The 24904-nt window shown below is 35.7% G+C and overlaps 2 protein-coding genes and 1 long non-coding RNA gene across 3 annotated transcripts in view; 2 read left to right on the forward strand and 1 right to left on the reverse strand.

Annotated features, from left to right (window-relative positions):
- The first annotated feature begins 8115 nt into the window (after nucleotides 1-8115).
- Nucleotides 8116-9551, forward strand: LOC107574563 (gap junction delta-2 protein-like). Its single transcript, XM_016261013.1, has one exon. The coding sequence runs from the start codon at nucleotides 8448-8450 to the stop codon at nucleotides 9549-9551; it is 1104 nt and encodes a 367-aa protein (XP_016116499.1). The 5' UTR covers nucleotides 8116-8447.
- A 9743-nt stretch (nucleotides 9552-19294) lies between these two features.
- On the reverse strand, nucleotides 19295-20339 carry LOC107574558 (endophilin-A3-like). The gene is made up of 3 exons (XM_016261010.1): nucleotides 20297-20339; nucleotides 19840-19973; nucleotides 19295-19483 (listed from the first exon to the last, which is right to left on the reverse strand). Exons 1-3 carry the CDS (start codon nucleotides 20337-20339, stop codon nucleotides 19295-19297), a joined length of 366 nt encoding a protein of 121 aa, XP_016116496.1.
- Nucleotides 20340-24533: 4194 nt separating this feature from the next.
- Nucleotides 24534-24904, forward strand: part of LOC107574562 (uncharacterized) — a 22149-nt gene continuing 21778 nt past the window's right edge. Inside the window, exon 1 of the long non-coding RNA XR_001607689.1 lies at nucleotides 24534-24699. This is a non-coding gene — a long non-coding RNA (uncharacterized lncRNA). The remainder of the gene's footprint in view (nucleotides 24700-24904) is intronic.

Genomic DNA, 24904 nt, shown 5'->3' on the forward strand with positions numbered 1-24904 from the left:
TTTTTTTCTATTTATTTCCTGAGTGCAGTATGTGCAATTTTTCTTAGTGTTAACTTGTTGATTTGATAGCATGCCTAAAAAGTAATGACTTGAAGTAACATTGTTTTAAACAAATAAATGCCCTATCGCTGTGCTAACAATCTGTTTTCTGTCTTTGTATTAACAACTTCAAGTTTTAAGTACAGCTTACTTGAGAAATGTAAGGCAATCAGTTTCCACACATTTGTCTAGTAATGTGAACAAAGCAGACTTGTTAAGAGAACTGTTTTGTTTGAGTTCTGTGCACTAAACTTAACTTAAATCTCTAAATTGGCTGAACTTGTCAAATTTAGTTAGCAACACTAACACACACAAGTTTTCTGGTAACCTATACATATACACAAGTTACCTATACAAAGTTACAGTAAGTTTTATTAACTCAAAAATGATAAACTAATTTGCTTGAGAAATTTGAGGCAATCAGTTTCCACAGGTTTTCCAAGTAAGTTCAACTCCAGGATATTACAATTAAACATTTACAGTCTTTTTGACGCAATAGTCCACCCAAAAATGAAATTTAACTCACCTTCAGGCTACCTAAGATGTGGATGAGTTTGTTTCTTCATCAGAACAGATTAACATCACTTGCTCACCAATGGATCCTCTGCAGTGAATGGGTGCCGTCAGAATGAGAGTCCAAACAGCTGATAAAAACATCACAATAATCCACAAGCAATCCACACCACTCCAGTCGATCGATTAATGTCTTGTGAAGTGAAAAGCTGTGGTTTATAAGAAACACATCCATCATTAAGCTGTTTTAAATGGCCGAAATATAAACAATCCATAATAATGCATCAATGGAAACAGTCCAGTGAAAAAGTCCATCCCCTGTTTTCCTCTCAAATCCAAATCTTCCAACATAGTTGTTTAGAACTGTTTTCGCTTGTAAAAGGTGCTTGATCATCATCTGTGCATATTTCTCTCCTGATTCAGATGAGACAACTTTTCACTGGTTAAAGCAATATTATGGATTGATGAGTCTATTTTAACCGGAAGCAATGATTTGAAGTTAAAATGATGACTTCATGATGGCTTTTCACTTCACTAGACATTATCTGATGTACTGGAGTGGTGTGGATTATTGTGATGTTTTTATCAGCTGTTTGGACTCTCATTCTGATGGCACCCATTCACTGCAGAGGATCCACTGGTGAGCAAGTGATATAATGCTAAATTTCTCCAAATCTGTACTGATGAAGAAACAAACTCTTGGATTGAGGATGAGTACATTTTCAGCAAACTTTCATTTTGGGTGAGAATCTAGCTTTGCATCACAGGAATAAATTACATTTTAAAATATATTCATACAGAAAACAGCTATTTTAAATTGTAATAATATTAACTGTTTTACTTTGCTTTTGATCAAATAAATGCAGCCTTGGTGAACATAAAAGACTTCTTTCAAAAACATTAAAAATGGATAATTATTATTCTAATTATTTTATTTTATTTTACGGCTTCCATGGTCAACAGTCCATTAATTTTACTATGAAAACGTACTGTAACTTTCACAACTCACAACTTCATCCACAATGCAAAATCAAGCCACAAAGATGTCAACTTTCTGATGCCAGATATGAATATGAACACATGACCACACACATTTACATGCCACCAATGTCTATAGGATTTTAGGTACTTTGGGCTGTTTGGCTGAATGACTTTCTCAAATCTTGCCCTGGAGGGCCAATGCCCTGCAGACTTTATCTCCAACCCCAATCAAACTTACCTGAGCAAGTTCATCAAGGTCTTCAGAATCCCTGGAAAATCACAGGTAAGTGAATTTAAACCCTGACTTTGACCCACCTGATGCCGCTGTGTGCAGGGATCACAGAGGAAACATATGTGCTGTTGTGAATGACCTCCTGTACAGGATCCGTGGAGGTCTCAGCATTTGCTTTCACCAGAACCACAGAATCCGGACCAGCACTGAGTCCAGGTGATGAGTCCTCACAGAGCATGACTGCTGCACATGAGTATGCCGTTCATACCTGAGAGACACAGAGACATGAGGGACATGTGATGACAGCAAAGAAGAGACACTGAGAGAACAGGAGACTGAGTTTGCATACATTAGCTTTGTGTAAGGAACAGAATGAAACAGCTGCTTATTTACACTTGAGATATAAATTACAGGGTTAGAAATGTACTCAAATTTATGTGAATAACTACATTAAATATGAACATGAATGTGCAGGAAATTTGTTAGCTCCCATTTTTGTGAATAACTGATTTCAGTGAATAAGGAGATGTTTATATGCACATATTGGGGTCAGTAAGATATTCTAATGTTTTTATTTGGTTATAATACAGTAAAATATCAGTAATATTGTGAAATATTATTAGAAATTAAAATAACTGTTTTCTATTTTAATATACAGTTAAATACAATTTATTCCTGTGAGTTCAAAGCTGAATTTTCAGCATCATTGCTCCAGTCTTCAGTGTCACATGATCCTTCAGAAATCATTCTAATATGCTGATTTGCTGCTCCAGAAACATTTCTGATTATTATCAATGCTGAAAACAGTTATTGCTTAATATTTTTTTGGAAACTGTGATAAATTTATTCTTTGCTTCGTTGAAAAAAAGATCAAAATAACAGAATTTTCTTGAAATAGAATTCTTTGTTACAGCGTAAAAGTCTTTACTGCTGTTTTTGATTAGTGTCATGTACCCTTGCTGACTAAAAGTATTTCAATCATGACAACTCTCTGAAGATTTTAGCATGGTGATGGATATGACAATGTTAATGTATTTGGTCTTGGCAGAATAGATCTGCTACGCTGCTGCTGAATTGCTGCTGCTGTTGGTTATTGCTGTAGTTGTAGATCATTGCTGCTGCTGCAAGCAAGTACAGGAACTTGCTACTGCCAATGCATATGGTGATACGGTGCCATGAGTATTTAAGACATACTGCTGCTGCACAAATAGCATATAAAATAACCCCGTAGCAGATCTATACAGGTGGAGCTGGGGAAGGTGGAGGGTTTCAGAGAACTCTGAAAGTGCGCTGCAGGAATCTCAAGTGAATGCTAGCCAGCCATATAAATGCAAGGCAGTAAGCTCATTGGCTGCATATGCAGCATGAACCAATCAGCTTGTGCCAAGTCATTTAACTCTCTGAATATCATCAGTTACGTTAACACCCCGTCAGAATGCGCTATCTAGAGTTTCATGTCTGAACTATATATTAATTAGTTAATACAGTATTAGAAAAACTTTTGAACAGTACTATATATTTACATACATATAAGTTTCCCCCTCTTTAACCTGTTGCGATGGTCCTATTTGTTAAATGGTGTTCATTTACATCAGTGCATAATTGCAACAATTGCATGCTTGCTTATGCATTATGTTATTTACGTTCAAAACATGTTTTTAGCAGAGGTACTTATTACAGTTGGGACACAGCCTCGAATCTGCTCCATACTGTTGCTTTATGAAAGGATTTAACAGATACACTCTATTCCATTGCCTAATGTACAGATGACACCATAAACTTGTTGAAACTAAACTGTATAGGGTGCAAAACATAATTTTGAGAGTGTGGAAAATGCCATGTGGGAATGCCACAAATTAGTTTTCTGAAGGTTGTCCAAAATTTGTTTCTGAAAGACATCTTGCCTTTCTGAAAATCTCATTGGTCAACAGATGCTCACGTCAGAGAGCAAAAGATTAAAAGTTTTGGTTGCGTGATGGAGCATCACTTTTGAAAACCATTGCATTTCCCGTCAACATCCTTATAATGCACCGTCAATAGATTCACAATGTTCTCTGAAGCAGAAGGCATGCAACATTTTACCAAGTACTAACACAACTGTAAAATTAACATTCCATCACTTAGCAATATCAAATCAACAACATAGTTTTTAGAAGCAATTAGGAACTTACCATCAGACAGACCATGTTCTCCATCCAAACTCCCCATAACCCGGGCTCTGAAGGCTTAAAGACTCGTAGGCTTTCTCTCTCTCTCTCTCTCTCTCTCCGGTCAGATTAGCATTGAGCCCAAGGTTGTTGGTGAGAATATCTGAGGATTAGCCGGAAGGCGAGGAAAGCACAGGCACAGAGCCGACAAAGGGAAATCCCTCTCACATCACCGTTGGTTACACTCTGAGCACCTCCTCATTCAAACTTCCTTAATCCAGTTAGTCGTCACCAGTGGCTTTTCATTTTCCTGACATTATGCTAACTGAACAGGGTCTAAGCTTTGACTGTAAACTGCTGCAGACACAACAACAAATGCTGAAAGTGTTGGCGGCGTCTAAACCTCATGGACCAGGCCTAATTTTAGCCTGCTGGTCTAAGAGTGGCCTGATCTCCTGCTAAATACCTCATTATCTTGTTCGCAGGCTGATGTCTAAAATGGTGCAACTATAATTCACTCTAATCCATTGCTACATTTAAGTAGCAGGTGATTTTCCCTAAAGTATTTTTGTGTTGATAATAATTTAGAGCTCAAATGGTCTGGTGGAGCATCAGTATTGGTATCTTCATTGAACTTGGACATCTTTCACTCTTCAGTAGGCATAATAAAATAGGGTTACATTTTATAGATGCTTTTATCCAAACTTTTATTCCATGCAATACATAATCTTATCAGTTTTTGCATTAACTGGCTATTAAACTAATGGTCTTAGTGTTGCTAGTACCATGTTCTACTATTTGAGCTACAAGAATCCTACTAAAATGGTTACACATAAATAAATGGTTAAATAATAAATAAATGTGACCCTGGAGCACAAAACCAGTCTTAAATCGCTGGGGGATATTTGTAGCAATAGCCAAAAAAACATTGTATGGGTCAAAATTATTGATTTTTCTTTTATGCCAAAAATCATTAGGATATTAAGTAAAGATCATGTTCCATGAATATATTTTGTTAATTTCCTACCGTAAATATATTAAAACTTAATTTTTGATTAGTAATATGCATTGCTAAGAACTTCATTTGGACAACTTTAAAGGCGATTTTCTCAATATTTTTTATTTTTTTTTGCACCCTCAGATTCCAGATTTTCAAATAGTTGTATTTCGGACTAATATTGTCCTATCCTAACAAACCATACATCAATGGAAAGCTTATTTATTCAGCTTTCAGATGATGTATAGGCGCTATTATACATTCACTCTCCGTCTGGTAGTGTGGAAGGACATGCAACCTCTTTCTGCAACTTCTAATTTGATAATAAGATATAAAGCAGGAAACAATAAGGAAAGGATCGGAAAAGACTGCATGCCAGATTTGAACTGTTGTACCATCTGCATAAGCAGCAATATTCTGCTAAGCCTCTGCTCCAACATGACAAATGCAATTTTTTTTTAATTTCTCTGTGCAAAATTTTTCTTTAAGAAAATTAAATAAGTCCAAATGAAACATTGAACATATTTTGAGTGTAACAGTATATCAAATGAGAAAAATAGGACAGCACTAGATTTTATCATTTGGAATTTATTTGAAAATAAATCAAGTGGCATCTTTTTTAACATTTGTCCTTGGAGATATATGTTATATTGCCTATATATATATATATATTATTGTATGTGTGTGTATACACACACACACATGCATACACATACAATATTTTGTCTAACAATATAAACAACTTAAAAAGTAAAAAAGTAAGAATACACAAAATATACTTGTATTTATTATATACTTGTATCTTATTTTGAGATTTTTTAAAGGTATTTTAACAAACATTTTGACAAAAATACTTAAGAATAGGATTATTTGCGGAATTATTTGTCAATTCAAGAGAAAAAGGCAGATACTTTTTCATATTTTGATGATAGAGTTTTCATATTATTCATATTTTGGCTTCTATTACAATTATAAAAGCTGCACCAGACCAATACAATTCCCTACTATCAAGGATATTGGAACCAAAATAGTCATAATCTGGCAAAAACAAATGAAATATTCCTTAAATGTCTAGGAAAAAGTGATGAACCAGGCACAAGTAAGATTTGTAGTGCATGACTGTATTCTTAACCATATCTTATACACATACAATATTTTGTCTAACAATATAAACAACTTCAAAAGTAAAAAAGTAAGAATACACAAAATATACTTGTATTTATTATATACTTGTATCTTATTTTGAGATAGGTATTTTAACAAACATTTTGACAAAAATACTTAAGAATAGGATTATTTGCGGAATTATTTGTCAATTCAAGAGAAAAAGGCAGATACTTTTTCATATTTTGATGATAGAGTTTTCATATTATTCATATTTTGGCTTCTATTACAATTATAAAAGTTGCATCAGACCAATACAATTCCCTACTATCAAGGATATTGGAACCAAAATAGTCATAATCTGGCAAAAACAAATGAAATATTCCTTAAATGTCTAGGAAAAAGTGATGAACCAGGCACAAGTAAGATTTGTAGTGCATGACTGTATTCTTAACCATATCTTATCCATAAAAAATGGCAGATTATTAAAACTTGTTAAAATCACTGATTATTAAAAGATCATTAATTGCTGCAAGCTAAAATTCAGAGAATGTATCTTGACCATTATCATGTTTTCTAAGCATAAACCTGACTAAATGTATCATGTTATTTATTCTTTTCAGCCATATTTTATGTAACAAAACATCTACCGCACCTGCACCAGACCAATACAATTCCCTACTATCAAGGATATTGGAACCAAAATAGTCATAATCTGGCAAAAACAAATGAAATATTCCTTAAATGTCTAGGAAAAAGTGATGAACCAGGCACAAGTAAGATTTGTAGTGCATGACTGTATTCTTAACCATATCTTATCCATAAAAAAATGGCAGATTATTAAAACTTGTTAAAATCACTGATTATTAAAAGATCATTAATTGCTGGAAGCTAAAATTCAGAGAATGTATCTTGACCATTATCATGTTTTCTAAGCATAAACCTGACTAAATGTATCATGTTATTTATTCTTTTCAGCCATATTTTATGTAACAAAACATCTACCGCACACTACATGCAAATAATCTGGTATTAACTGCATATTAAATGTGTTGGTTAATGGTTACCCATGTGCCTGTGTGATAAAGGTTCAGACATTTTTGAGAAAATGGCCTTTTAAACGATATTGGTATTATAAAGACAAACTTAAAAATAAGGTTTTGTGATTAAAATCTATGTTAATAGTTGAAGTGCAATTAAATGACACATGGAGATGCTGGCTAAAAGTGTTCCACATCATTCAAATGGCTACTTAGTAAGCTGCCTTTCTGTCTTCATAGCTGGCCTCTAGGTTTTGAACCAGAGCCACAGTCTCCAATTCCCAATGGTTACTGTCTCTTCTTTTTCTTAAGTCCACTCGTGTCAGACCTTTTAAAGGCTCTTATATTCACAAGGGGCCAGTTAGCAGATAGCATGAAGATAACTGCTATCATTTCTATTTTAGTTTAACATTCAAAATAGCTATCGCTTTTGTAAACAACCAATATCATCAGCATCAGGACATCCTATACCATTCAATCTTTATCTTATACCGGTAAAAACATTTGATACACTACCATTCAGAAGTTTGGGGATTTAAAGGGGATAAAGACTTTTATGTTACAAAAGATTTCTATTTTAAATAAATGCTGTTCTTCTGAACTTTCTATTCCAAGATGGTTCACGTTTCCACACAAAGTGAAGGATCATGTGACACTGAAGACTGGAGTAATGATGTTGAAAATTCAGCTTTGCAACACAAGAATATATTACATTTTAAAATATATTTAAATAGAAAACAGTTCTTTGAAATTGTAATAATATTTCACAATATTACCATTTTAACTGTATTTTCATCAAATAAATGCAACCTTGGTGAGCATAAGAAACTTCTTTCAAAACCTTTTAAAGAAATCTTACTTTTGAATGGTAGTGTATTTTAACTCGATTTAAATAGATTACAAAGTTAAAAACATGACTGACAAAGTGGACAACCACTAGCCAGTACAGTCACTTGAATTCTGACAAAATTAAGCACTTTTAATTTATCCATTTAGCAGACACTTTTATCCAAAGCATCTTACAAATGAGCCACATCACAAGCAATTTCTCATAAGCGCCAACAATATTCATAGTACACAATGCCAAGTTTAAAGTATAAGATTAGTATACAAACTAGATTAGCACATGGACGTATCCACTATCTGTGGCGTATTTTTAAAAGTGTGGAACCCATCCTATCATGTACGGCGGCAATCAGAAAAGAACGTAATCTGCTAACGCTATCAAGAGCAGGACGAGTGCCGTCTCTCCAGCAGTTTGTAAATGAACTCCAAAGACAAGCAACGGCACCATGTGACCAAAGTGAAGTGGACGGCACGCTCCTTATCTCTGAAGGAGAAAGGGATGGCTGGGAGCAGTGGTGGCACCTTGGCTCTCCGGCCAGAGCTGTAACATGAAAACGGCTGTCCTTGCTGGCAACAGAGCTAAAGTGGATCTATTTCAGGTGCTGTACTTCAGGAGGCTGGTGCGTAGAGACATGACAGAATGGACGCTGCTCAAGCGGCTGCTGGATGCCGTGCACCAGCACTCCACCATGATCGGACGCCTCTGGCTCACAGTCATGGTGATTTTCCGCCTGTTAATCGTGGCCGTGGCCACTGAGGACGTCTATACGGATGAACAGGAGATGTTTGTATGCAACACCCTTCAACCGGGATGTCCCAACGTCTGCTACGACGCCTTCGCCCCAATCTCGCAGCCTCGGTTCTGGGTCTTCCAGATCATCACGGTGTCTACTCCATCGCTTTGCTTCATCATCTACACCTGGCATAACTTGTCCAAGCAGCCAGAAGGCGAGCAGCCGATGGAAGCGTACGATCGCAGTTGCGACTCGGATAGTTGCTCCATCAAGTCACACAAACATCTCAGTCTTGCTGATGTCCTCGAGGGCATTGCCAACCAAAGCCCCCCGCCATTGCAGGAAGCCAGGGCTCCGTCCAAAAGCTCCCCAGGCGTCCTTTCCAAGTACTACATCTTCCACGTGTGCTTTCGTACCGTTTTGGAGGTCGGATTCATGGTGGCTCAATGGCTCCTCTTTGGTTTCCACGTTCCCGCTCACTTTGTGTGCACGGCGACGCCTTGCACGCAGAAGGTCGACTGCTACGTCTCGCGTCCCACCGAGAAAACCATCTTCCTGATCTTCATGTTTTGCGTTGGGGTCTTCTGCATCTTCCTCAACTTCCTAGAGCTCAATCATTTGGGCTGGAAGATGATCAAGAAGTCGGAGCTCATCAAGGACGGCTCCTGGAGGGGATTCGGCGCTATAAACCAAGACTCACAGTCGATAGCCTCGCTAACCTTCAGAGACATGACCAGCACTACTTCTCTACCTACCCTAGATCTAGTCGTGAACCCTCAACCTGACTGGACCTGCGCTGGGAACTGCTCGATGAAGAAAGACAAGGACACCTGCAGAGGAACACAATCGCTCAAGGGTAAATCGCAACCGAACAAAGGAAGAAAATCAAAGCAGAGGAGCACTGAGGTTTGGATATAAACTCAATTATGGACAATTCGAAGAGTCTTAAATTTGATTACCATGCTATTTTTGTTGGTAGGTTTTTGAAGGCAGCTGCTACTCGTGTGTTTTGATGAGCTTAAAAATAAAATGTACTATCAGTCGTGACATGTAATCAATATTTCCACGTTGTTTATTTATGCAATATACAGTGTGTAATAATATATTCATTTACAACATCTATAAACCACTTTGTGTATAAATTATGCCAGAGAGCAAAAAGAAAACTATTCACAGCCTTTCCTTTCACTCAGTGATGTAGTGATGAACATTCGAATATAAGTTTTGTAAGAACTCTAAAATTAGTACAGGAGTTAGTAATAGTGTTTGGAAGCGAAGAGCTATTCTACATCTAAAGTCCGAGATCGAGATTATTGGGGTGCCACATTTTCTTTCAAGTCGAGCAATTTCTTGTTTTCATAATGACCTCTGGAATAGTTGTCATATATACTGTTTCTGAGAATCAGATCATTCATTTACCAAAAAGGACATTATCTATAATCTCTTAACTTTTGAATTTAAAGCTGCCGTGTGTATTTTTTTCTATGTTAAAATGTTTCATCATATCCCAGTATTTTGTGCAGAGATAATTAGACACTGCAACATTCAAAAGTTTGGGGTCTCTTATATTCACCAAGATCACATTTATTTTATTAGAGATATAATAAAAACAGTATGTTTTATAGTGTATAAAATTGTTAAATATTATTACAATTTAAACCGTTTTCTATGTTAATATATATTAAAATGTAATTTCTTCCTGTGATCAAAACTGAATTTCTTCCGTGTCACATGACCCTTCAGAAATCATTCTAATATGCTGATTTGCTGCTCAAGAAACATTTCTTATTAGTAGTAATGTTGAAAACAGTTGTGCTGGTCCATGACGCTTTTCAAAAGAACAATTATTAAAAAAATATATTTTGTAACAATTGTCTTTACTTTAATTGTCACTTCTAGTCAATTTAACATGTTTCTACAAAATTAAACTTAAAATTTCAAATAATAAATAATTAAAAAAAAAAACATTTACTGACCCCAAACTTTTGAATGGTAGTGTATGTAAATATGCTAACTTCCTGAGAATTGTAAACTCTGTGGTACTTTTAAAACAGTTTGTTTGAGTGGTCTGACTAATGAACGTTTAGCTCCACCAGTGGTGTGGGTTTGGGGCAAAACTACATATTTTTCCAAACAATGGAGTGTTAGGTAAATGTTTCTAAAAAAAAATATGGCTGAATAAAAATATCCAAACAATCTCTATAGTTATTTTTAAAATTCCAAGATCCAAAAGATCTGAGGTTCATTCCAAAATTCCTTGATCTTTTTACTCAGTGCCACTGTTTCCTGCACTGATTTTCAGCAACTGCTGCTAAATCTACAGTAAAATAAGATATATTTGAATGATAGTTTGAATAGTTGATAGATTGGACTGCATGGTTTGGACCTGATAGGCTCCCTATCTAATCTATTGCAACAGCTGAGAGGGAATTTCTTTCACCACTGACATTTTCTTCAGAGAATGCAAAAATACAGTACTTTTGGGAACTCAGTTTGGTGCTGTTAGTGGCACAGAATTTACACGTTGCCATTTTAGGCATCATTTGTGTCAAACAGCTTTTTCCCTTTTTGCTCTCTGACTGTTTAATTTGGCCAAAAAAAAAATAATACAACAGGGAATGACAAGTCAAAAGGGAATGATCTTAAAACATCTTTGATGGTTAATGGCAGTATCTGTCCAATACAGAAACAAAAACAGTCATTCAAAGTTCAATTTCATGCACAACATACGGCTCAGAGTAACAAAAATAATGTTCGACATTACTGGAATACAGTCTATTTTTGGGGGACAAACACAGACACAATTTTGTCAGTTCAAACTACATTGGTCCGAATTAGAAAGATGTTCACTGCCGCTGACAAGCACAGGACGGTTCGACTAGACAATGTTTCCTTAACATCTGCAAATTTTAAAATGTCATTCAGAGGATGACATCGGTCAAACAAACCACACAGGCGAGCAAAAAGTTCTTGTTATATACAGTACGAAGTTGTGAACCCTATCAATATATATTTATATATATATATATATATACTTTTTAGCACTCCATAAGATAAGACTGATAAAAATTTTGTATTTCTCGGCATGGCAGAAAGAGATACATTAGAAAGTGCAATGTCCTAAAACCAAAAAACACAAAAATAAAATGTGCACATCAATGGGTGTGTTATTCTAAAGCTTTAGTGCAATACAGCCACTGTTAAAAAAAAAAGCACTTGAAGGAGCGAGAGAGCGAAACCCATTAAAAAACACCCTCGATACTTACTATGATACCTAAGATCACAATAAGTCTGTAAACGGAGACGGCCAGAGAGAGAAAGAGGACATTCATAAGAGTAGCAGTCAAGAGAGTCACAGTTTATAGAAAAATTGTGTTTCAAAAAAACACATAAGACCACCGCAGGCAGGTAAACCCCATATCAGAGCAAAAGAAAAATATACCTAGACAGCGAAAGTTCAAATCCACCCCATTGGATGCATCACATTTTCAAATGAATAAGGTAAATGCTGCGTTGAAGCTGAAATAAAATTACACTGCAAAAAAATACAAATTAAAAATAATAATAAAATACAATTCTTAATAAGTATTTTGATGTTTTCCCCAATAAAAATATCAAAACATTGTTAAATCTAAACAATTGTATTATTTGTTTATAAGATTGATATATATCTCTTAAATTGGCAAATTGGTTTATCCATAAAACTAGAAAAACAAAAATACAGTGGTGGCCAAAATTATTAGAACACTAGTATTTTCACCAGCTAAAAATGGTTTTAAGTCAGTTATTTCTATATCTTTTGCTGTAGTGTGTCAGTAGGAAATATCAGCTTACATTTCCAAACATTCATTTTGCCATTAATTGTAATAATCCAGTGAGATCTTTGTTTGCACAACAGCCAGTGCTCCTCACACAGATCTGATCTGATCATCATCAGTCTGTCTGCGATTACATGAAGAAACTGATCAAACTGAGACAGACTCAATCCAGAAGAATTGTGCCAACGTCTCCAAGATGCTTCAAGAGACCTCCCTGCAAAGCTAGCTGAAAAACTATGCACAAGTGCACTGAGGGCAAAAGCTGCTTTAAACACAAAGGATGCTCACACCAAATGTTGATTTAATGTAGTTAATAGTTGTTAATTGATAAAGAAAATTTATGTATTACATTATTTTTGACAGCATCCTCATTTTACAACATGTTTACACAAGTGCCTAATACTTTTAACAGTACTGTAGCTTTGCAGGAAGGTTTCTTAAAGCATCTTGGAGAAGTTGGCACAGTTCTTCTGGATTGAGTCTGTCTCAGTTTGTTCTGTTTCTTCATGTAATCGCAGACAGACTGATGATGATCAGATCAGATCTCTGTGTGGAGCACTGGCTGTTGTGCAAACAAAGATCTCACTGGATTATTACAATTAATGGCAAAATGAATGTTTGGAAATGTAAGCTGATATTTCCTACTGACACACTACAGCAAAAAACTGAAATAACTGACTTTAAACCCTTTTTTAGCTGGTGAAAATACTAGTGTTCTAATAATTCTGGCCACCACTGTATATCTTTTAAAGTGCCCCAATTATGCCATTTTTAAGGTTGCTAATATTGTTTTACGAGTCTCCTAAAACAGGTTTACATGCATGCAAGGTCAAAAAACACATTCGTTTTCTCAAAAAATAGATTTAAATTTACGCCATTTCTAAATGATTCGTAAACGACTTGTGCGAAGCAATTCAAAGAATCAGGCTCTCTAAACCCCTCCTTTCCGTGAGCCCTCACTGCAGTGATTGGTCAGATGGCGCAGTCCTTTGTGATTGGTCCAGAGCCGTAGAAAAATTGGCTCTGGATTGGTCTAACGCGTACAGCGCGTGTCGGAAACGAAACATTGCCATGATGAAATGTCAGCCCAGGGGCCGGTTGCACCAGCTAGACGTAAAAAATCTGGGTGTAAATCCTACACTGGGCTTTGCAACGTCCAGCTTTACGATAAATATTTACATCTGTTGCAACAACTAAAACTATGATCAGTCGCAACAACGCCCGGTGTAGACAATGCGCGTCCATGCTGACACATTCTCCCGCAGTGATGGCTGAGACGACATTCACACTGCAATGGCTACAACTACTAATATAAAACTGAATTGCTCAAGACATCACAACAAGTGAAGTCACCGTGCCATGATTTTATTGAGTAAACATTTTCTAACAAGTCCGCGTTTTTTTATATCTGAAGTCTCCCTGCACATTCCCATGACAGCTTTCTTCAAACGAACATTAAAAATGAAGGCAGCAAGTTAGGTAAAATATAATGAATGTAATACAATGCTTCTCTCTAAAGTAAATTTTTTCTAGCTGACTATCTAGTTTATGTACAATGAATGTCTTTCCTGAGGTAAATGTGACTTTACGTGAGTTTTACTGACGTCTTACTGTGGCTGAAAAAACACATTTATAGTTTGTATTTTGTGATAAAACTGACATAATTTGAAAGCTGATACTTTATTTCTAATTAAAAGTAACAAAGCACAAAACTTACTGCGATTATTGGATGGCAGGCACGCTACAAATAATGAATGGAATTAAAGACGTGAAATATTTCCAAGCATGTATACTGTCCTTCCAAGCAAGATGTCGAGTGGTACAGTTTCTTTTAATGATCCCAGATCATATGTAATATTTTACTGCATAATTACATGCTGTACAGAAATATAGTTTTTATTAGGTCAATTACTGTCGGCAGTGTGGTATAGTCTACACCGAGCTTCGTGATTGATATCGCTTATCCTGCCCGAAAAGACCATACACTTTACAGTTCACGTCTGCAGTAATAATTAACTAACAGACATGAATCCTAAAAAATTTATGTATTACATTATTTTTGACAGCATCCTCATTTTACAACATGTTTACACAAGTGCCTAATACTTTTAACAGTACTGTAGCTTTGCAGGAAGGTTTCTTAAAGCATCTTGGAGAAGTTGGCACAGTTCTTCTGGATTGAGTCTGTCTCAGTTTGTTCTGTTTCTTCATGTAATCGCAGACAGACTGATGATGATCAGATCAGATCTCTGTGTGGAGCACTGGCTGTTGTGCAAACAAAGATCTCACTGGATTATTACAATTAATGGCAAAATGAATGTTTGGAAATGTAAGCTGATATTTCCTACTGACACACTACAGCAAAAAACTGAAATAACTGACTTTAAACCCTTTTTTAGCTGGTGAAAATACTAGTGTTCTAATAATTCTGGCCACCACTGTATATCTTTTAAAGTGCCCCAATTATGCCATTTTTAAGGTTGCTAATATTGTTTTACGAGTCTCCTAAAACAGGTTTACATGCATGCAAGGTCAAAAAACACATTCGTTTTCTCAAAAAATAGATTTAAATTTACGCCATTTCTAAATGATTCGTAAACGACTTGTGCGAAGCAATTCAAAGAATCAGGCTCTCTAAACCCCTCCTTTCCGTGAGCCCTCACTGCAGTGATTGGTCAGATGGCGCAGTCCTTTGTGATTGGTCCAGAGCCGTAGAAAAATTGGCTCTGGATTGGTCTAACGCGTACAGCGCGTGTCGGAAACGAAACATTGCCATGATGAAATGTCAGCCCAGGGGCCGGTTGCACCAGCTAGACGTAAAAAATCTGGGTGTAAATCCTACACTGGGCTTTGCAACGTCCAGCTTTACGATAAATATTTACATCTGTTGCAACAACTAAAACTATGATCAGTCGCAACAACGCCCGGTGTAGACAATGCGCGTCCATGCTGACACATTCTCCCGCAGTGATGGCTGAGACGACATTCACACTGCAATGGCTACAACTACTAATATAAAACTGAATTGCTCAAGACATCACAACAAGTGAAGTCACCGTGCCATGATTTTATTGAGTAAACATTTTCTAACAAGTCCGCGTTTTTTTATATCTGAAGTCTCCCTGCACATTCCCATGACAGCTTTCTTCAAACGAACATTAAAAATGAAGGCAGCAAGTTAGGTAAAATATAATGAATGTAATACAATGCTTCTCTCTAAAGTAAATTTTTTCTAGCTGACTATCTAGTTTATGTACAATGAATGTCTTTCCTGAGGTAAATGTGACTTTACGTGAGTTTTACTGACGTCTTACTGTGGCTGAAAAAACACATTTATAGTTTGTATTTTGTGATAAAACTGACATAATTTGAAAGCTGATACTTTATTTCTAATTAAAAGTAACAAAGCACAAAACTTACTGCGATTATTGGATGGCAGGCACGCTACAAATAATGAATGGAATTAAAGACGTGAAATATTTCCAAGCATGTATACTGTCCTTCCAAGCAAGATGTCGAGTGGTACAGTTTCTTTTAATGATCCCAGATCATATGTAATATTTTACTGCATAATTACATGCTGTACAGAAATATAGTTTTTATTAGGTCAATTACTGTCGGCAGTGTGGTATAGTCTACACCGAGCTTCGTGATTGATATCGCTTATCCTGCCCGAAAAGACCATACACTTTACAGTTCACGTCTGCAGTAATAATTAACTAACAGACATGAATCCTAAAAACGAATAATGTCCGAGCAAATCATGACTTTTCACTTTACACCTATCTCTGACTAGGCGTAAGATTTAGTGTCAGACGTAGCACTACGCCGAGATGGTGCAACAGGTATAAATTCTACGCACGACTTAAAGCGCATTTTACGTCCAGCCTAGTCTTACAACCGGGTGTACGTCCAGCTGGTGCAACCGGCCCTAGGAGACTTGTTAGTGCATATAAAAGATGGTATCGATGATTGTACCTTACCAATTCGAGCGGGAGTCTGATGATGAAACGGTTGAACTGGCTGATCCACAAGAGACTGATTCGCAAGCACGACTGGAGCAGGACCTTTCTCAGTAGTAAGTGTCAAGTGTTAACAAGTGGGCGGACATTACGCAAATGTGTTACTTTGTGACGTAGCGCCGTAACAGAACAAGATTCGAATTCCTGACAACTTGTTTAGGCGATTGCGAGCCGACTCTTTATTTTATAGACAATAACTTTATTTATCGTGCACTGTCGGCTTCACAACTTTGCAGATAGTTTATGTTCACATACAGCTACATGACACACTGCATAAAACGTAATATTCGAAAAGGCATAATAGGGGCACTTTAAAGTAAATTTCAAGTAAATTATCAGTATTTTGTCATTTTTAGATTAAAAAACACCTTTTTATATATATAATTATATATATATATATATATATATATATATATATATATATATATATATATATATAGTCGGAAACGAAACATTGCCATGATGAAATGTCAGCCCAGGGGCCGGTTGCACCAGCTAGACGTAAAAAATCTGGGTGTAAATCCTACACTGGGCTTTGCAACGTCCAGCTTTACGATAAATATTTACATCTGTTGCAACAACTAAAACTATGATCAGTCGCAACAACGCCCGGTGTAGACAATGCGCGTCCATGCTGACACATTCTCCCGCAGTGATGGCTGAGACGACATTCACACTGCAATGGCTACAACTACTAATATAAAACTGAATTGCTCAAGACATCACAACAAGTGAAGTCACCGTGCCATGATTTTATTGAGTAAACATTTTCTAACAAGTCCGCGTTTTTTTATATCTGAAGTCTCCCTGCACATTCCCATGACAGCTTTCTTCAAACGAACATTAAAAATGAAGGCAGCAAGTTAGGTAAAATATAATGAATGTAATACAATGCTTCTCTCTAAAGTAAATTTTTTCTAGCTGACTATCTAGTTTATGTACAATGAATGTCTTTCCTGAGGTAAATGTGACTTTACGTGAGTTTTACTGACGTCTTACTGTGGCTGAAAAAACACATTTATAGTTTGTATTTTGTGATAAAACTGACATAATTTGAAAGCTGATACTTTATTTCTAATTAAAAGTAACAAAGCACAAAACTTACTGCGATTATTGGATGGCAGGCACGCTACAAATAATGAATGGAATTAAAGACGTGAAATATTTCCAAGCATGTATACTGTCCTTCCAAGCAAGATGTCGAGTGGTACAGTTTCTTTTAATGATCCCAGATCATATGTAATATTTTACTGCATAATTACATGCTGTACAGCAATATAGTTTTTATTAGGTCAATTACTGTCGGCAGTGTGGTATAGTCTACACCGAGCTTCGTGATTGATATCGCTTATCCTGCCCGAAAAGACCATACACTTTACAGTTCACGTCTGCAGTAATAATTAACTAACAGACATGAATCCTAAAAACGAATAATGTCCGAGCAAATCATGACTTTTCACTTTACACCTATCTCTGACTAGGCGTAAGATTTAGTGTCAGACGTAGCACTACGCCGAGATGGTGCAACAGGTATAAATTCTACGCACGACTTAAAGCGCATTTTACGTCCAGCCTAGTCTTACAACCGGGTGTACGTCCAGCTGGTGCAACCGGCCCTAGGAGACTTGTCAGTGCATATAAAAGATGGTATTGATGATTGTACCTTACCAATTCGAGCGGGAGTCTGATGATGAAACGGTTGAACTGGCTGATCCACAAGAGACTGATTCGCAAGCACGACTGGAGCAGGACCTTTCTCAGTAGTAAGTGTCAAGTGTTAACAAGTGGGCGGACATTACGCAAATGTGTTACTTTGTGACGTAGCGCCGTAACAGAACAAGATTCGAATTCCTGACAACTTGTTTAGGCGATTGCGAGCCGACTCTTTATTTTATAGACAATAACTTTATTTATCGTGCACTGTCGGCTTCACAACTTTGCAGATAGTTTATGTTCACATACAGCTACATGACACACTGCATAAAACGTAATATTCGAAAAGGCATAATAGGGGCACTTTAAAGTAAATTTCAAGTAAATTATCAGTATTTTGTCATTTTTAGATTAAAAAACACCTTTTTATATATATAATTTGTAGTGTGCAGCACATACAGAGTATATATACATGTATTTGGACACTCAAAAAAAACAATTTAAGAATGGAATGCAAGAATAATGATGTGCTATTTCAATAATACAGTCCCAAAGTTATGAAGAGTTCACTCATAATTTTAAATTGTGTCATCATTTACTCACTCTCATGTCGTTCCAAACCTGTATGAGATTCTTTTAACTTGTATGAGACTCCCATTGACTTGGTTTTTCAAAATATCTTCTTTTGTGTTCAACATAAGTAAGAAACTTATACAGGTTTGGAATGACATGAGGGTAAGTAAATGATGACAATATTTTTGCGTGAACTATCCCTTTAAAGGCATATATAATATATGTATGTATATGTGTGTGTGTGTGTGTGTGTATGTATTGTGTAAATTTATTATGAATATATAAATACACACACATACAGCATATATTTTGAACATATTTACATGTATTTACATGTATATATTTATTTTCATATAATTTATATCATATATAAACATATTTAATATATAAACGTAATATATTTTTCTTAAATATATTCATGCATGTGTGTATTTATATATACATAATAAATATACACAGTACACACGCATATATTATGTAAACAAAAACTTTTATTTTGGATGCGATTAATCGTTTGACAGCACTAATATATATATATATATATATATATGTACGTGTGTGTGTGAGTGTATAAATAATCACTTTTTAAAATAAATTAAAGGTTCTCATTAGTAATTTTCCTTACATCATTCTCCAAAAAGTTAAACATGCTCCTCTCAGCGAGTTCTTTGGATTCCTCAAACTTCTCCACAGCCTGTTTGATCTCCTCATCAGGAATCTTGCCTTGACGTTTCTTCTTGTAGTCAAAGTCTAACCGTCGACCCTCCAGTTTCTTCAGATGATGCTATCAGGAAATCACATGAGACATAATCATGTACTTCACTAACCTTAAACACAAACTAAAAATGGACAAACTGCTATCAGTAAATGATAGTGTCTGATAATAGAGGGTAGTTATTTGTTTGGTCAACATAACACCCACCATAAGGGGGTGTCGCGCTCCATGCAGATTTAATCAGCCTTTTCTAGGCCCCTGATTAGCCTGGAGTATTCATCTTATGTGAGTTTATATCTTTTCAAACCTCATTTCAAAAGGCCTTCAGGTATAAAACATTTTAAATGTAAAATCATATTGAACCTTTAATAATTATTTGTTTAAAATGAAGGGTTAATAAAAAAATAACGAAAACAGTGTTGTACCACAATCTCTTTGAGGTCTTTGTCTTGTAGAGTCTGAAGTGGGTCAATGAAGTTCTGTTTCACATTGATATCAAGGGCATCTTTAATATCAGCCATCTGCTTCATGGCTTCACCAATGTCCACCAGCGCAGCTCCTGAGAAGATGAGGCAGACATAATCATTTGACTTTCATATAAAAATAATGAAACATTAGGGAAATCTGTACTTTTTTTCACATGATTTGGGATTGCCCCGGGGTTGCCAGTTTTTGGAATATGGTTAAAGAAAATCTGTCCACTATATTAAATGTCTCGATCCCTTTGTCCCCTTCTGTCTTTGTTTTAAATGATCTTTCTGACATCCAACTTAACAAAATGCAGAAGCGAGTCTTTTTAGCTGGCTTGACAGCGGCCAAGAAAATTGTTGCAACAAGATGGAAGCCTCCACATTCTATTAATAAGCAATACTGGGTTCTCACTTTTATAGACTTGTATCTTGAACTGTCCACTGCTCGCCTTCATGGCGCCAGAGAGGACACTATTAGACTTTGGGCTCATACTTTAGAGAAGCTTAAAGGTTTATTAACTTGAATTAAAGGGATAGTTCACCCAAAAATGAAAATTCTGTCATTAATTACTCACCCTCATGTCGTTCTAAACCCCTAAGACCTCCGTTCATCTTCGGAAACACAAATTAAGATATTTTTGATGAATTCTGAGAGCACTCTGACCCTCCCATAGACAGCAACGTAATTACCACGATCAAGGTCCAGAAACGTAGCAAGGCCGGTAAATAATCCATGTGACATCAGGGGTTTACGAAGCTACGAGAATACTTTTTGTACGCAAAGAAAACAAAAATAATGACTTTATTCAACAATTCGTCTCTTCCGCGTCACCCTGGTGCCATTTTGGAGAGTATCCACTGAACTCAAACAGCGTATGCTATTCTGTGTCAGCTGCGCCACGCGAATACATTTTTTTATGCTTTGATTTGAACTGTCAAATCAAACATGCTGTTCCACTTGTTTGTATGTCAAGATTTTTGTATGGGTATATATTTCTTTTTACATAATCTTTTGTACATGTATAGTCTTTGTCCTTTGTATATTTTGGAGTATATTAGGTTTTAAACATTGTTTCTTATATTTCTGCCATTCAATCTTCAGTTTAACTAATTAGTTTTAACCAAATTATTATTATTATTATTATTAATTTATTTATTTTTAAATATATAATTCTATTTCATTTATCATGTGTTGTTTTTTGTTTAGTTTTTCTGTTGCAAAGCTGATTGTTTGTCTGTTATTCTGTATATTAAACAATCTCAAAACAATAAAAATTTGATTAAAAAAAATAAATAAATAATGAAACACTTAAATGTAGAATAACTACATATTAAAATTCAATCAAATTTAATGAAAAAAATAACACTTTATTACATAATCACATTATAATGCCTTTTTGTGATAATATGATAATCCAGTGATTAAATACTTTGCAAATGAAAGGTAATTATTTCATTATTTTTTAAATTTGCATTTAATGAACAATTCACAGGGTAAGATTGCAAAAAAAAAAATGCGACAAAATACCCCAAACAGTAAAACTGTTCTGATTTAAAATTCTAATTGGAGGAGCCACTTTGGAAACCATTGTAAAATAACCAGCATGTGCGCATCTGTGTCTGGCGGCGCAATGATATTATGCAGCACCTGAAAGGTAGGTAACTTCCAATAAGCCTATTTTCAGGCGCTGCGTAATATTGCGCCTGCTGCGCCCATGGTACGGCAGCAAAGTTCATTGATTATTACACCGGAATGAGAGTATAGTTCCTAGCCATATCGGCCTAGAAAATCGCAGCTTTCATTTTCCGTCTGTCTTAGTACACGATGTAACTACAGAAGAGTCAAGTTTTAAATAGTAAAAATATAGAAACTCTTTGGTCATTTTTGAGCGAGATGCTAACGGTGTAATCAAATTCAATGATCTATGCTAAGCTACAGCTAAAAGTGCTACTGCCAGACCCGGAGATCGGCTGAATGGATTCGAAAACGGTAAAACTCAACTGTTTAACTCAAGGGGAGTTGGAAAATGAGCCTAATTTCAAAAATAGTGGAGTGTTCCTTTAAATCAAACTGCACTGAAAAAACTGAGAGTGAGCTTGAAATAAAGGTCCACCACCATCATGCCATGAAGTGTTAACCAAGCATTTGATGACTGATGGTATGAATTTTTACTGTATTATTGTAGTCATTTTTAAGCAATGTAAAAAAAATTAAAACAAAAAAGTTTGGGGTCAGTAAGATTTTATAACTTTTATTAATTATGAATAGGATTGATGTTTCAAATAAATGCAGTTCCCTTCAACTTTCTATTTGTCAGAGAATCCTGGAAAAACATGCATCACAAAAATATTAAGCAGCTCAACTGTTTTCAACATTAACAATAAAAAGGAAAGTTTCTTGAGCAGCAAATCAGTATATTAGAATGATTTCTGAAGGATCATGTGACACTGAAGACTGGAGCAATGATGCTGAAAATTCAGCTTTGATCACAGCTCGCTCTCGGTCTTTGCGGCGAGTCGTGCGCCTTCACACTAGAAACACTTTACGCCAAATACACAAACACAGGTGCGCTGCGCATCCATTCAAATGAACTGAAAAATATCACAGATCGCTTGACGGAGAGTGAAAATCTGAAACGCTCAGTCAGAGTGTTCTGTGAGTGAAAATATATATGTGCTAATCATATACTCAGCCTCCAACTCACACACTGGCGAGTAAAATATGAGAACTGATTAGCCATTGGCTAATATTAGACATCATTTAGTCGCCCAGAGTGAAGATTTAGTCTCATACGTGAGTGATTTACTCGTAATGTAGAGGGTTAACAGTCTATGAACACGAAGCGCTTACAATGTGCACACATTAAGCGCTTCGTGTTAAAAACTGCAAAGCACAAAGTGAAGAGAAATTGATGCGTAGTGTATTATATCTGTGCAACAGTTATTGAGCCTTTCTTTTAACAGTTTTAAATTTCAGTTACTGTGCACGTTAAAAACTATTTATAGTCTTTTCTACACCCGTGTTTTGTTCTCACAGACATCCGGTAGCAAGTAACAAAACAACATTAAACTCCGGCAAGAAGATAAAGTCCTTTTTGCAAAATCATAGACATGTATTTACAAATCAAGTATAATGGGAACACAGAATGATCTTGGAGAGAGCTTTACTGAGCTGACTGCTGTAACCGAACGCAACCAGGGTTTAAAGGCTGAAGGAATGACTGACAGCCACAGCGGAGAAAATAGTTTGTGTGAACTTTAATGTAAGGACTTAAATATTCATATGTAGCTCACATTAAGCTATTGTATGGCTTCAGAAGTAACACAGAATAATTCGCACAATCTAAAAAAAAATAAAAAAAATAATCGGATTTGGATCGGTTCTCTCTGCCCGATACCTGATCCGAGAAAAATGGCACTATCGGAGCCGATACCCGATATGAATATCGGATCGGCGCATCCCTAATTATTATTACTATTATAATTTATTTCTATTTTAAATATAGTAACACATCACTTTATTTTACATAATTATTATAATATCAGCTAAAAATGTTTCCTTTAAGAGCACATTTATTATCATTATTATTATTTAAAATGTATTTCCACATCACTTATTATAATATCAGCTAAAACAAAATTAACCCTTTAAAGGGTTAGTTCACCCAAAAATGAAAATTAGCCCATAAATTACTCACCCTCAAGTCATCCTAGGTGTATATGACTTTCTTCTTTCAGACGAATCCAGTCGGAGTTATATAAAAAAAATTGTCTTTGATCTTTCAAGCTGTTTAATGCCACTCAACGGGTGTTGCATGCATCAGTCCAAAAGAAGTTAAATAAAAAGCGCCCATCCATTAAAAAAAATGAACAAAGGCCTCCTGTAGCGAATCAATGCGTTTTTGTAAGGAAAATATCCATATTCAAAACGTAATAATTTTATTTCACTTCTGTTGGACTGATGCACTGCAATATTGGCTGAGTACCATTAAACAGCTTGAAAGATCAAAGACAATTTTTTATATAACTCCGATTGGATTCGTCTGAAAGAAGTCATATACACTAAGGATTCCTTGAGGGTGAGTAACTTTTGGGTGAACTAACCTTTTAAGGGCACATTTATTGTTAGTATTATTACTGTTATTATTATTATTGTCATTACTTTTCATTTCAAATATAGATTCACATCACTTTATTTAAAACAATTATTATAATATCAGCTATTTATAAGTTATCAACCATAACAAGTACAAAAAATATTATTAGTTTATCTGTATTAGCCAGAATCTTAATATCATTTGTATTGCATTGTTATATAATTGGTGCACTATTGTTGTGACTTTAGAAACACACACACACACACACACACATTATATATACTATATTTCACTCCACATTACAAGTCAAATTTCATTAGGAATCAAATTTTTTGAATGATCCAACAGATTAAAGCAAATCCGCACATTGTTATGGATTATACAGTTCTATGGGTACAGGAAACATCGCCTTTTCCAAATAAACATGCTTCCTATAGTTGCTGAGATTGAACAGTACTTTGCCAACTGTTTCGCCCTTATTTTAGATAGCCCCCCAATGCAAAGTCCACGGATCACCAGCCTGTGTACATGACCTAGACTACCTAACACCAGCACAATAAGCTGGCATCTGTACCCAAGGTTCTCAATGGTAGATATCAATGACTGATATTTTAAAGTCTTAGAGCAGTAAGAGTCCTCCATCAACAAGTCAAATGAACATGAGACCTCAAATAGTGTAACTGTTTTGCCATTCTGAGAGATGTTAACGATATCTGGTGTATTAGCAATTCCTAGAAAAGTGTTTGCAGGTGAGTTGAACCATTCAGATTGTACAGTTTTGTGTTTAAAGATCTGCTCATCAGCCACGCAGGGAATCTGAGCAGCAATAAGGTCCACAAGTCTGTCATGTCTGGCAGTATATAATCCTTTAAATGATGAACAACTGTTCATGATGTGGGCTACTGACTCCAGGTGTTGAGGAG

The sequence above is a fragment of the Sinocyclocheilus grahami genome, unplaced genomic scaffold (genome assembly GCF_001515645.1).
Source record: "Sinocyclocheilus grahami isolate Dianchi unplaced genomic scaffold, SAMN03320097.WGS_v1.1 scaffold2268.1, whole genome shotgun sequence".
NCBI lineage: Eukaryota > Metazoa > Chordata > Actinopteri > Cypriniformes > Cyprinidae > Sinocyclocheilus > Sinocyclocheilus grahami.